At 34.7% G+C, this 13435-nt stretch overlaps 1 protein-coding gene across 2 annotated transcripts; it reads left to right on the top strand.

Moving 5' to 3' along the window:
• The first annotated feature begins 46 nt into the window (after window positions 1-46).
• LOC113496423 (angiotensin-converting enzyme-like) lies at window positions 47-12302 on the top strand. 2 transcript variants are annotated; one of them, XM_026875623.1, is made up of 12 exons: window positions 47-355; window positions 1090-1503; window positions 1848-2009; window positions 2544-2646; window positions 2999-3334; window positions 3540-3786; window positions 4628-4761; window positions 5115-5237; window positions 6360-6597; window positions 9431-9529; window positions 10389-10511; window positions 11659-12302. In XM_026875623.1, the coding sequence occupies exons 1-12, from the start codon at window positions 344-346 to the stop codon at window positions 12032-12034; spliced, it is 2367 nt and encodes a 788-aa protein (XP_026731424.1). In that variant the 5' UTR covers window positions 47-343; the 3' UTR covers window positions 12035-12302. The 2 variants fall into 2 exon arrangements, with proteins under 2 accessions (XP_026731424.1, XP_026731425.1); XM_026875624.1 differs by lacking the exon at window positions 5115-5237.
• The last annotated feature ends 1133 nt before the right edge of the window (window positions 12303-13435 follow it).

The raw sequence follows: 13435 nt of genomic DNA, 5'->3' as shown, positions 1-13435 counted from the left end.
GCATTTCTATTTGAGGCATAACAATGCCCCAGCGCATGCAAGCGGGTCGCGCGCCGCGCTCCTACCGTTGTACGTTTTCAAAACAAAACAGCCGTTCGATTGTTCCAATTTGAAAAATCCACCACAAAACGATCAAACACATCGCAGTATTCACAAACAACGGGCAACAAGTGAAACAGAGAGTGTGCCGTGTTCGTCTTGTCGCCTCCTAGCGCTGGTTCGCGAAACACGATAGCTTCAACATTCTACAACTAAGTCTTGAACTGAAAATGTGGTGGGTGCAGTGCTGCGGTTGATATGTGTTGTACAAGTTGACACAGCTGTGGATTGTTTTATTAACACGATGATATTCATAGTAGGTATTTTTCTGTGCTGTACATTATTATTTTTTACTTAATCGATTCAGAAAATCTAAGGATTTGTTTTATTTTGTTCTAACTCCGCAGTGTGTTCAAATCGTGATAACGCAGGTAGTTGATTGCCATTAAAACTTCCGTTTATAGTGCACTACTAGTTTACAACATAATATCCTCCTGATAAGTCAAAGTAAGCTGTTCTTAATTGATAAGTAGGTTGTAGTCATAATGGTTGGAATGTAGAACTTAAGATTATCTGGATGAGCTCATCTTATCTACCGTAGACTTTTTGTGTCATCACTTAGAGGTGACCGAACTTTTTATTTGATTGATACCAAAGGGGAACGATAGTTACTAACCGCAATTTAGAGGAAGTGGTAATAAAAATGATAAAAATAATATTCATTTGTTGGAGTTGCTGATACAGATGTGATCTATAATCTAAGAGACAATAAGGCAACCTTATATGATAAGCAAAGGAGGCAAAGGATATGACCATTATTCAACTAACCTGCTGCACTTCGTCTATTGTTAAATTGCTCTCACGCGTTATCTAGCACGTCTATTATATCTAACATTGGCCTGAAAGCTTGCCACTAACTATGTACTAAATAGCATTGCATCATTCACACATCCTGTCTTCAAAGAAGTGTTGTTTAACACACTGGCGCTTGTATTGTTAAACAATGCACCTGTTAGAAGATACACAATAATTACGGGTTTGTTGTTACAGCGATTAACATGCGTTCTAATAATAGCATCAATGTCATCATTAGCCGTCCAGTTTCCTCCGAATCCCACGTCAGATATGTCTGCAGATGAGAAAACTCCAAAGGCCAATAAAACTATTGAACAATCGGAGGAAAGCGGTCATGAAATAGAAACGGATGTCGATGAAGGAAAAGAGAAAAAGTTTTTAGATGACGCTATGAGAACAGTACTAGATCCTAATACCTTAATTATAAAGACCAATGATATAGTCGAAACTTTTAAATATCAATTAGAAGAATTAGATAAGGTTAATACTACTCTTGACGTTTTTATGGACGAAATGGATAAATTAAGTTTGGATGTTTGCAAAACTTCACAAGATGCTTTGTGGTCCTACGTCACTGATATAAACAATGAAGCTAAGAAGAACAAAATGGTAAGATATTTTTGACACATATATGCAGTTAGCCTGCTCGCATGTTTTGATCGTTTCATCGGACTATTGAAATGATGCGAATCATCGCTGCTAACAATAGCCTATAAATTGAGTATGATAAATGTTTTCACTTACATAACAATTCGTTTTGGGAAAGCTCTAATGTAAAATGATTTAAAGATAGATTTACGTAAGTAGATTGGTAACCTCAGTGTGATGCTAATGATACACATACATACGTCTTCTTTCAAATAGGCTCTATAATATTCTCTTTGTTCGGAAAATTCTAGTGTTCAAATATGTATATTTCATATCATTTCAACATATCTCTCCATATATTACAGGTTCGAATAGCTGCAGAAGAGGATGAAATAAAAAAGCAATATTGGAACATATTGAAAAAGAAATACTTGAATGACGAACAGATTATGAATGATCCGAAAATGAAGAGGAAGATAAGAATAATAAAAGAACGAGGGACCAATGTGCAGATGCCGCAAAGCAAGGTATTTGTATTAAACAATATTGTAGTGACCATCAAATTAGAAACACAACAATAATATAATACTAGTTACTAATTTAGATATTATATCCAAAATTTTACAAGTATCGATTTGTAGTCGGATTACGAGTAACTGAATGCAATACATATTATTGTAGTGAATTATCTTGTAGCAAGTAGCAAGCATCTTGTATCAACAAAGTTAACTTATTATAATAATATCACGTAATGTGATAATGCTGATATTTATAGTTTCAAAGAATAGAAATCTCAATGAGGCATCTTCTGTGGCTTTGATTTAAATGTGAGTCAGTCACAATACTACGATGCTGAATGATTCTTACTATGAGAACGTTTTATGGAATTGCTCTTCGGATGTTTTGTTATTATGTTTCGTTGTTTACTTTTATGACTTCCAGTTATTAAAAATAAGATTAATAAGGTTCAATTTTGCCACATAAATTTAACTCCAATCGTGGAACCATATTAATGTTTATTGAGAATTATAAGTAAAATGGCAAACGTTTTTTAATTTCAGCAAAGAGAAGAAATTGATACAATGCAGAGAATTTGGAGTCGTGTGACAGTTTGTGCATATAACACATCATGCAACTCGGAAGATTCGGTACGAACGATGAGTGGTCAGTCAGTATTATTTATTTTTATTATAAACAAATTGAATGACACTTTTAAGGAACATTCTTACTAAATCTCAAATTTCTTTCTTCGAACTTAATAGATTATTTAAAAAAACGAGTCCTTATCCATTTTTTATGAGTTATTATCATTCATTAGTCGTGGGATTTATAATTGTTTAAGTTTATAGTTTCATTTTTTATTGCTCATGTTCACGGTGTCATATATGTTTGCATACAATTTCAATACCTTGTGACACTATTTTTATTTTGCATATAAACACCGATGTTTGTATCATTACGTACAAACATGAACCGTAATCGAATTTTCTGTAAACAATAGAAACATTTTTTCCAGACGTAATAACGATCTTTAAAACAAGCAACGATACAAAGGAATTGGCGTATTATTGGAAAGTTTATCGCGATACGACCGGAAAGAAAATACGTCCCATATTCAAAGATTATGTGGTTAGAATGAATAGAGTGGCAGAATCTGAAAACTTTACTGATGCCGGTGATATGTGGCGATATGCTTTTGAAGATGACGATTTCGTTGAAACTGTAGATAGGATATGGCAGGAAATCAAGCCATTCTATGATTTATTGCACGACTATGTAAGAGCAAAGTTGAAAATTATATACAAGGATATTCTAAAAAGCAATGACAAAATGATTCCAGCCCATATATTAGGTGAGTTATGAAACTAGTGACGCCTGATTGATACAACTTAGCAATCTGTTCATAACGTAACGTTTATGATCATATTTTATGGTAGTTTATCAGTTTATTGCTTTTCATTGTTGTCGTTAGCTGCATCATTCACATTACGATTAGTAAATTTAATATCTTTTCAAACAACAGCGTCATCAAATTTTAAACGTTACTCACGTTTCAGGAAATCTGTGGGCTCAGGAATGGCAATCTATATATCCAAAAGTAGTCGCATATGCTGACCATATGAGGCCAAAGCTACCAGCAAATGAGACTATACACTCAAAGGACTTGTTTGATGCAGTTGACGAATTCCACCAATCACTTGGTTTTGAAAGTGCGAAGGATTCTTATCAGGACATTAAAGAAACAATGACTACCGCCAATTGCTTGCCGTCCAGTCACGACATGTGCGATGGAGTTAGTTACAAGTAAATTATATTTTTTAAATTTTCTGCTTCGAAATGAGTTAATTTATACTCCTGGCTTGTAGTTAAGTTACATTTCACCGGTTTCTAATGCTGACGAATATTTCAAATGTATTGGAATGTTAAGCCATAGTCATGTCACTTATGACAGAGGAAAGTGAATTTCCATTGTCTTTCTGTCATCATGTTGCTTTTCTTTAAATAAAATACTTCTGCTAATGAAACTTCTTTAAGATAATTTGTCCATAAATGTTTCCACTTTCAAATAGCATTTTCATATTCAAACTTCCAGTTACTTGGAATCATCGCTTTATATTTGTCATTATTTAAATGATTTGTTACTGTTACTATGAGATTCTAAGAAACCGATCTTGGATTCGGTGAGATTATTTCTTGTTATTAAGCCATTAACCTTTGTTTTGCTTTTTCTTTAACGTGCGTTCTTATAGACGACTCTTATGTTTAATCCGACCTTCATTTGTTCGCTACAAAGAGAACTGTGATACCTACCATGTTATTATGATTAAAGAGTATTTATTCTCTTTTCGGTGTACGTGATTTCAACACACACTCTAGTTTGTTGAATGTTTTCTTTATCAGCTTGCATTAGTATTTTCCAATTAGTTTATTTTGTTAATCACGTTTTCATACAAGTTCGTTTTTCCTACTATTGAGTGATGTCCATGCATTTTGGTCAAAGATATTTTTCGGTCCCCAAAAAACTAAATGAATATAATAATTACTGCTAAGTCTTGAAGTGATTTTCAAATCAATACCTTAAGCACTGCGGTACTTGTGTTGGTTTTATGCTAAATAATTCTGAACGACATTCATATTTTTCAAGGATAAAGTGGTGTGGTGAGAAGGTGACGGATGTGGTTGTTGGCCTGTCGCGAGCCGCCAGACTTTTGGGACACGTCCAATATTTCAAACACTACAGGAATCTTCCCCCGTTATACAGGGATGGGCCGAATCCAGGTAATTTGTTCATTATATTCAAGCACTGAGAGCTCACAAGCTGAGACGGAATCCTAGGCTTCATGCTTTGAATCGACTTTATAAATCAAATCGTATATAGTACGTAGCATGGAACTAAGACGCTTTTGAAGCCACCTATTGCCATTGAAGTCAGATATACTTGAGGAAAATTGTCAAAAGGATGCTGTGTGTAAAACTTTGCATAAGTTACAAATATTTCTTAACGGACATCGTATATCTTCTATTATAATTGGGATAGAGCAGATGATGATGATGAATAGGTATTTGAAGTCTCGACTTCAAAATTTAATTTTACGTTATCAAATTCACTTACTCGGGTATTTAAATCGCAGCGAATAGCAGTAATCAACGCAGTGCCCAGCCGGCTGTCACAAAGGCCCTTCCTATGCCGATTGACGTTGTCAGGTCTCTTGTAGTAGGTCGAAGGCCTACCTCCATAATCCGGTCACAATTCGGTACTTAATTTTTTTTTATTAAATTATTTGGATTCTAAATTCTATCTATCGTCTTTTGCAAATTGGGATTGAATTGATAATGTACTTTTGGATGCGAAATCGTCTAAAAACATTTGACTGATAAAAAAATGCGAATAGCTACGTTCCTACTTTCATCTATTATGTTAAGTCTGGTAATAGCTTGTCCCTAGACCAAAAAGATATATGTTTGGGCTCTAAGACAAGGCTAAAATATTTCATGCATAATTTTGATTGGGTACTGGATATTCCATCGGATATGAAAACATTTATAATTTCCCCCGGTTTATGACTGTTAGTATCGAGAGAAAACGTATTGGATCAGTTGATTGCTGTTTATCGCCTCAAACTTAAAGTAAGAGTTGAAAAGTGAAACGGATTGCTTTGTTGCAACGACGCTTGTGAAGCTTAGATTATATAACATAATCTGAACAATTATTGCGTTGGAAACAGAGAGGTGATACAAAAAGGCGTGACAAAAAAAAAACTGCGATTATTCCAGTGAAAAAACTTAAGGCTCTGGACGGGACGTCTTAAATGTACATATATTATGTACACGACATTTAAATCAAGCGGTTTATTCCGAAATAGCAAAAAATATGTATAGTCACTACAGACTTAAATAGATCGATATAAATTAGTGCTTTGACTGCTCGAGTCACGGTCTCAAATAGTTTCAGATCAATACAATAAACACGTAATCTAATCTTATTTCAAATCATGTTTACTATAGACTTCCTATTACGAATGAATAAAATTAGAAACCTGGATGTAACACCTTTGCTGTGTGGTTGCAGATCAGAAGCTTAACTTTAACGTCTTCACGACCCAAACATACAGCAAAATGATTTATCATATTACTGAATGTTTGGGTGAATCTCATTTCACTTGATCTTACCAAACTCTACTGTCTGATTCAGGTAGCGCCATCGCGATTAAACTTATATTCAAAAACGCAATAACAGAATCGATTGATTAAAATATCACGAGAATGATTATATCTTACGTAGTCTACAACCACATAATGACATAAAATAAGCTGAAGCGCTGTCAATCGTGCGTGAAGTGTAGTTTATTAATATTAATGAGATTCGTATTTATCAGCGTTTCACGATGCAATCTCCGACATCGTTGCCGTTCAGTTAACCTCGCCCGAGCACTTGAAGACCCTGAACTTGGTGAAGGTTGAGACTGGTCCCGAGGTGACTTTGAACCATCTGCTTTGGGTCGCCTTGGAGAAGTTCCCGCTGATGGCCTTCGCGTATGTCCTGGATAAGTGGCGGTGGGATGTTTTTGGGAACAGCAGTTTGGAGAATTGGAACCAACATTGGTGGGATTTGAGGTAAATATATAAAAAAAAGTATATTTAATCGCAGACTTTCAAGCTTTATTAAGTAAATGAATCCTAAAATTTACGAAATATTTTTATGCCGCACGAATATTTGTCAAATACATTAGATTTCATACAGTTTCGCTATTATTTATCACATTTCACAGCTAGGTTTTTTACATGATTCTACCACTATCGCTATTCACTCTTAAAAGATTTTCCATCAAATGTGAACTTTACCATTACATTCAAAAGAGATAAGTTAAATGCTTTTACGTCTTTAGTTTATGTTGATGAAAAGCAAATGGAAAAATTAAGTTAATTTAATTGAAGAACCAGTCGGTTTCAATTGGTCACTTATGCATTCAGATGGGATATCGGCTTTTAATGCTATGCGGCTTCTTGTAAGCCTCGGGCACCCTTCAATTACTAATCGCCAATTTGGCACTTCATTATCAAGTCACTAGATTCAATGCTATGAATATTTATAAACTTAGTTACTTGTCTTGATCCATGGACGTAATTAAACTGACGTTTTGAGTTCTTGCTACGGTCTAGCCGTTGATTGAATAGATAAATCATTTTGTGTTTCGATAAATAAAATACCGTTAGGTTAACTCGAATCATTGCAAATCAAGACCCAAGAGAGATTTACATGGATCTGTCAACTCGCTGTTAGATCATTTATTTTGTAATGACATTGAGTCTGAGCCTTTAAGATGTGTCCTCACTACATTACGTATTGCTGTTTTCTATATAGGCACATGACTTTATTTGCTAGCCAATTACGATATAGAAATTGCCTTAACTTAAACGTCGGTATCACCGAACTCCGTCCTATCAGTGGTGGATTTATCAGCTGGCTTGAGCCTAGAGCGACAGATTTGGGGGGTGGGGGGTAAATTTGAGGAACTGATTTTTTTTTGCTACCATGTTGACTGTTTTCTAATGTTTTACAGATATATAATAAGTCTGTTACAAACTTTGCCGACGACTTTCTCTTCTCACTTATCATTCGTCATTGTACGTTCCGTGAATCCGTTTAGTAATCTTCTATATTGACTGGGATATGACAGTTTGACGTATCGTAAAGGCAAGGGCGGCAAAAGCTTTACAGCTTACACCTTGAAAATCCGCCACTGCATCCGATGTCCTTATGGAGATAATATTTCGTTTGTCTTTTTTTATTAGGTTAATTTGACCTTTTATCCTCAAACGTTTTCTATGCAATCTAACGATTGACGAAATTTACTTGGCAAAAAGGTCTATTATTTTATCGACGAGTAAACAGATACATGACCATATTTACCTTGTATCAAATAATAGTAAACGTAATGTCATTACCATAAATGAAGATTTCAATATAAATGTACGAGTATCTTGTCAATTTAATTCTCTTCGACATAATGAATGCTTGCTTAAAATGTTCTCGAATACTTGTTTTAAGGTTCATTTAAATATTTTTTGACCCAGTTTAAGATTGCTTCATTACGTTAAGGTGTTAAGTAATTTTTATTTAAAATCACGGAAATGTTTTCGATACTTCAATACGTTTACACAATAATTATGATGCCAAATTTTTATATTGAAATCGAAATGTCAGCTTTGTCATAAATTTACCTTGCGTTGTTACTTTGACTTTAATAAAATTTAAAATATTAAGTTTATCCTTCTGGAAATTAAGGGATTGCGTTGATGAAACTGAGTTCAAACAGCAGTTTTAGCGTTATCAGATCAATCTACGATTAACTGCCACAATAATTTTACTGATGCCACGAAAGTTGTACATGTAGTATACGAAATGGTTTTATTTATGTTACAAGTTTTGACTTAAACATACATTTTACACAAAACCTATTAAAAAAAAAACACGAGCTCCTACAATCCATACTTCGAATCTTCCAGTAATGAGTTCCTAGTCTGAACTATGGTAATGATTACTCGTACATCTTTGCAGTGATTGGCCATTAGCTATTCAATTCATGTGACTTGAACCGTCTATTTAAAGCCACAAAATAACTGTGTATTTACCTGTTTATTCACTTATCTTAGCATGGCATCATTGCGTACTCCTGTTTCTATGTCAATAACCTTCGCGTTCTATATCCTTACATATATTTCCACATATATTTCAAGTTAGCAATGAGGATTAAATATGTGCTTTTATACAATGAACCCCACATGAGTCTTTACAATAGATTAAAAGATTCAACCTTATGTCTTCACAGTAAAGATGATTTTGCATATATTTATAAGTATTAATGTGTGGTCTATTGTACTATATGTTTGCATTCTACTTGAACAGTTAGTTGTAACAAATAATGAATGATCAGCTGTGTTTATTAAGTATCAAAATTATAAAGCTTGATCAACAATACAAGGTGATTGAACCTGTGTACTCCTTAAAGTTATGGAAATTCGTTTTTGTTGTATTAAATCCTGTTATGTACTTAGCTTTACTGTATTTTTTATTGAATAAATTATAGTTAAGTACATTAGATATAGGTAACGGAGTTTTCCGAAAGGGTTACCAATGCTCCGGTACCCAAAAGGCAAAAGAAGGAACATGTATGGGTTTAGCCATGTTAGTCTTACAAATTACACTTCGTACCGCTCCACCCAAAGCGGGAGAGGTCATAAGATGACTTCCTTTGCGCAAAAAAGTTCGATTAAAAATTTTGAGCCGTTTTGTCAGCATGACTACAAGCTATGAAGGATTGAGCGCAGGAATCTTTGCTTCTAGGGGTGGAATTTCGATTCAGTAGTAGCCAAATCTTATTGAAAACTACCGATAGTAATGTCCATAAAAATGTACAAAATAATTTACCTCGCCACTTTATTTCAGGATGAAAGAAACAGGAGTTTCTCCACCGGTTCCAAGGAACGAGACTGACCTAGATCCGGCTGCGAAGTACCATGTAGTGTCACACGTCCAGTACATTACGTAAGTTGAATTATGCATGACTATAGTAACGGTGAAAGTATTAATGAGGCGCCACGGCTTACGGGAAGAAAATGAATGAGTCAGCTGCTTAGGTTTATGCAGTACACAATGGCTCCTTATATCTAAAATGTTATAGAACTTGTGGTATATCCAGTCTGTTATATTAACGTAATTCCTAACCTTGTAGAGGGTTAGAAACATTGTTTTCCATAATGAATGTAAAATACATTCTTTTGAAAGAGTGATGTTATGGTTTGGTTTTAATTTTATATCTCCAAGTTTTTACTTGGCCTGTAGATCAAGCTTCCAAAAATGGCAGTGGGAAGTCTTGAGCATGAGACTTGAATGTTGGCTATGAGAGTACACGAGGTAGAATGAGACTGTCGTAATCTGACAGCTTTAGCCGTGCCAATCTGATACTACGGTTAGTCTTTTATTATGTCAAGGTACTCAAATCTTACATTAATTGAATAATAAAGTGAGAATGCTTGTTCAACCTATGTAGTACAGTATCTAATAGGTTAAAAAAGCATTATCGTTTTACATAATTTCAGGGCTCCGTGTGCGTCTCTGGCCATTACTACATGAATCTATTCGGTTGACCTCGCAAATTCATTCAGGGTCCATTCAAAATATACCCATTCGGTAACCCATCTGTCCCACCTGACCATTCAGCACTTCTGCCCCCTACACCCTCCCACTTCAACTTGACAATCTAAGTTCCCACATTAGCAAAAATGATTTACGTGAATCTAAACCCACGCTATTAAACACCAGTAAGCCGATAAGCGACTGAAACCTTCTTTGTTTTTCATTTGCACACGGATGAACGCGGAAATATAAATATTTATGTTTTCAGATACCTGATATCGCATGTTTTGGAATTCCAAATCCTGTTATCGCTTTGCAAGAGAGCGAACCACACGGGACCTCTTCACGAATGTTCTATCTATGGAGTTAAGGAAGCAGGAAAACTTCTAAGGTATCTGGTCAATTAATATGCATGGGAAAATTTATAGTGGCTCTTTGTTAGCTAAGAAGATACATGGATTGACGCTGATGGTACTAATTAGGTTCACATAAAATTGTCATACAATCCGAGCAATTGAACTCTCATTGTGTTCGATGATTAGCTACCGGGATTAGTCATTTACGAACTTACGTCTGTTAGAACAGCTTTTCTTTTTTTGTCTCCAGTTTAGTCAAAGTTTTGTCACGGCTGGCCAAAATTTTCCGGTTCATGTTTCTTTGTTTTCTGATTTATATCAATTATTAATAATTTATTTCTATCATTCTACTTTTGTTGTAATTTAGTTTATGTATATGGGTTCGCGTCCGCGTCCGCGTGGTTAGAAGATATAAGTTAGGAATTTTTGAACGGAAGCCCTCGAGATGAATAATTTTCCCCGTTTTTTCCACATTATCCATTGTATCTTCGCTCCTATTAGTCGCAGCGTGATAGTATATAGCCTAAAACCTTCCTCACTGAATAGTCTATACAACACAAAAATAATTTGAACCAGTAGTTCCTGAGATTCGCGCGTTCAAACAAACTCTTCAGCTTTATATATTAGTATAGATTTTGCAAGTTTTACAAAGTCTAAAGGGATTTTTTCCCTTACTGTTCTTTCTCAATGTGAGTTCTTTCTTCAATAAATGTCCATAAACCTATAATCGTTCAGGTTGGTTGCCAGTTGTAAAAAAGACTACTGTAACTTTACTGTAGTAACTGCGTCCATGAGCAAATTACCCTTCACTATTTATTTTAAGCACGATCTTGATCTTTGATGTTTATTGCTCGCGAAGGTTTCACTGTTAACTGCCGATACGACTAAGAATTCAGTTATGATATCCTATAGACTTTACTATCATTTAAATTTATTTTCCTCTATTCCTTCGGGTCATTTTTAAACATAGAAATACCAAATGGAATGAATTCTAAAGCATTTGGTCCCCGGCGATAGCTTTTTCATTTTTTTAATGTATTCCTTCTATCTGCAATTTTACTTTCAGGCATTTTTTTTAAAAGATAGAAGAAAAGAAAAGAAGAAAAAAGATTTGAAATTAGCCAGGTTAAACTAAATTTAACATCATGTGTAAGGATTAATATCTTCCTTTTGTCTTTTCAGTGACGGCATGGCTCTCGGCGCAAGCGAGGATTGGAGAACAGTCCTGCACGCGATCACTGGTGAAACAGAACTATCCACAGATGGTATTCTCCAATATTTCGCCGAACTACAAAAATTCCTTAAAGAAGAGAATGTCAAAATGGCTGTTATAGGCGAAGGTGACATGGACCAGAGCGCGCCAATCATTGTGGGTGCCATAGTAGTGTTATTGACAATTCTTATTATAGTCCTATACTGTGTTAAGAAACACGATGTTGGCAGCAAAGTGTTTTCCGTTTGCGGTCTAAGTAAAAATGGCTCTTTGGACATAGTGACAAACGAATTGCCACAAGGTAAGAGCAACGAAGTAGATGGGATTAGTGAAGATAAGGTTTGAATAGTAAGCTAGAATAAATCTGAATGTGATTACACTAATGTTTATTTTATAAGTGAAAGTATTGCAGAAATCTAGGACAGGACCAATAGAGATAAGATAAACAATTATTTAGCAGTTATCGTGACAGTGATTATAAACAAGTTATGATTTGATTACATAATAAGGTAAATATATTTGTGTGAAAGTTTTGAATTATTGTTTATAAATAAGTTCTAATTGCCATGGGTATGTTATTACGAATAAACTTTATTGATTTATCATCGTTGATCGTCTTTTATTTATCCTCTTGAACTGCACAAAATTTATGGGAAAATAGCTGTTCTAGCCTTTTCAGATTTTTTGTTCTTTGCCTTTAAATATATCAAAAATCTGCAAAGTATCAGTATGATTAATGAAAGCCTATAAGCTGGGACTGGGATTTAAAGTGGACTACAAGGGATCTATTCAATAACTTATTTAAGTCGACTGCCTGTGACTGATTCATTTTTTTTGTCTTTATTACCTTCCACTGGCCGCCTGAGATCAAAATTACATTCTGACTTTTCGAAAGGCTTCAGTATCAATGACTAAAATTGATTAATAATTAGCCAGCTAGACGAATATAGGTTCAAAATACTTCTCAATGTCCTTAAACATTAAATAGAGTGGAGCCATGTGACTTGTTATCAAATAACAATTCACTTAGCAGGGACACGGTCACAGCACAATAATATGTCATGGTCTGTTCGTATAGTTTGGGTTATATGGACGTAATTATCAACAGCTTTAATTTCCTATACCGTAAATGTTTCAAAGCAAGGTGAGTGCAGTTCCCGTGCAGCGATCAGTGTTGGTAAGTGATGAACGTTTATCAATAATGGATAGATTTTAACGACAGTTTATCTAACAGCCTTATTTAGTTACTTAGTTAATGATGCTTGAGAAGTATGCTGTCCCGAAAAGTACGAGATTTTCTATGGACTGCTCTCGTAGGGTTTCGTGAATATTAAACTTATTCTATTTTCAATATAAAAGAGATCGGTTAAAATGATGCCTATTTGACTGTTTATTTACTTTGGCGTTTTGTGCTTTCACCTACCTACGAGTATTATCCTTTCCACAATCCATTTAGATCATGTTGAATATTCATTTCGTGTCTAGGCATACTAGATACTTAATGCATTATCAAATGCATGGACTAGTTGCATTCTGAGATGTAATTAATGTTTAAATTGCTTGTCAGCGTAGATTCAATATTATGTCCATTATATATAATGTCAGAGCTGTGAGAACCTGCGCCATTCAAGTTACAAATAAAAATGTGAATGTAACCTCATGCACACAGGTCATGGCCCAAAGATTTTTATGACCAAACTGTATTAAATAATCTTATAACCTGAACTAGTACATATCTACCCGGCT

Source organism: Trichoplusia ni, chromosome 8, assembly GCF_003590095.1.
Source record: "Trichoplusia ni isolate ovarian cell line Hi5 chromosome 8, tn1, whole genome shotgun sequence".
Taxonomy (NCBI): domain Eukaryota; kingdom Metazoa; phylum Arthropoda; class Insecta; order Lepidoptera; family Noctuidae; genus Trichoplusia; species Trichoplusia ni.
Note: the sequence above shows the minus strand (reverse complement) of the source record. Positions and strands in the feature narration are given on the sequence as shown.

Coding starts and splice junctions, on each gene's coding strand:
- LOC113496423 (XM_026875623.1), top strand. Junction 1,504..1,847: donor AAGCTAAGAAGAACAAAATG/GTAAGATATTTT, acceptor CATATATTACAG/GTTCGAATAGCTGCAGAAGA. Junction 9,530..10,388: donor TCACACGTCCAGTACATTAC/GTAAGTTGAATT, acceptor TTATGTTTTCAG/ATACCTGATATCGCATGTTT.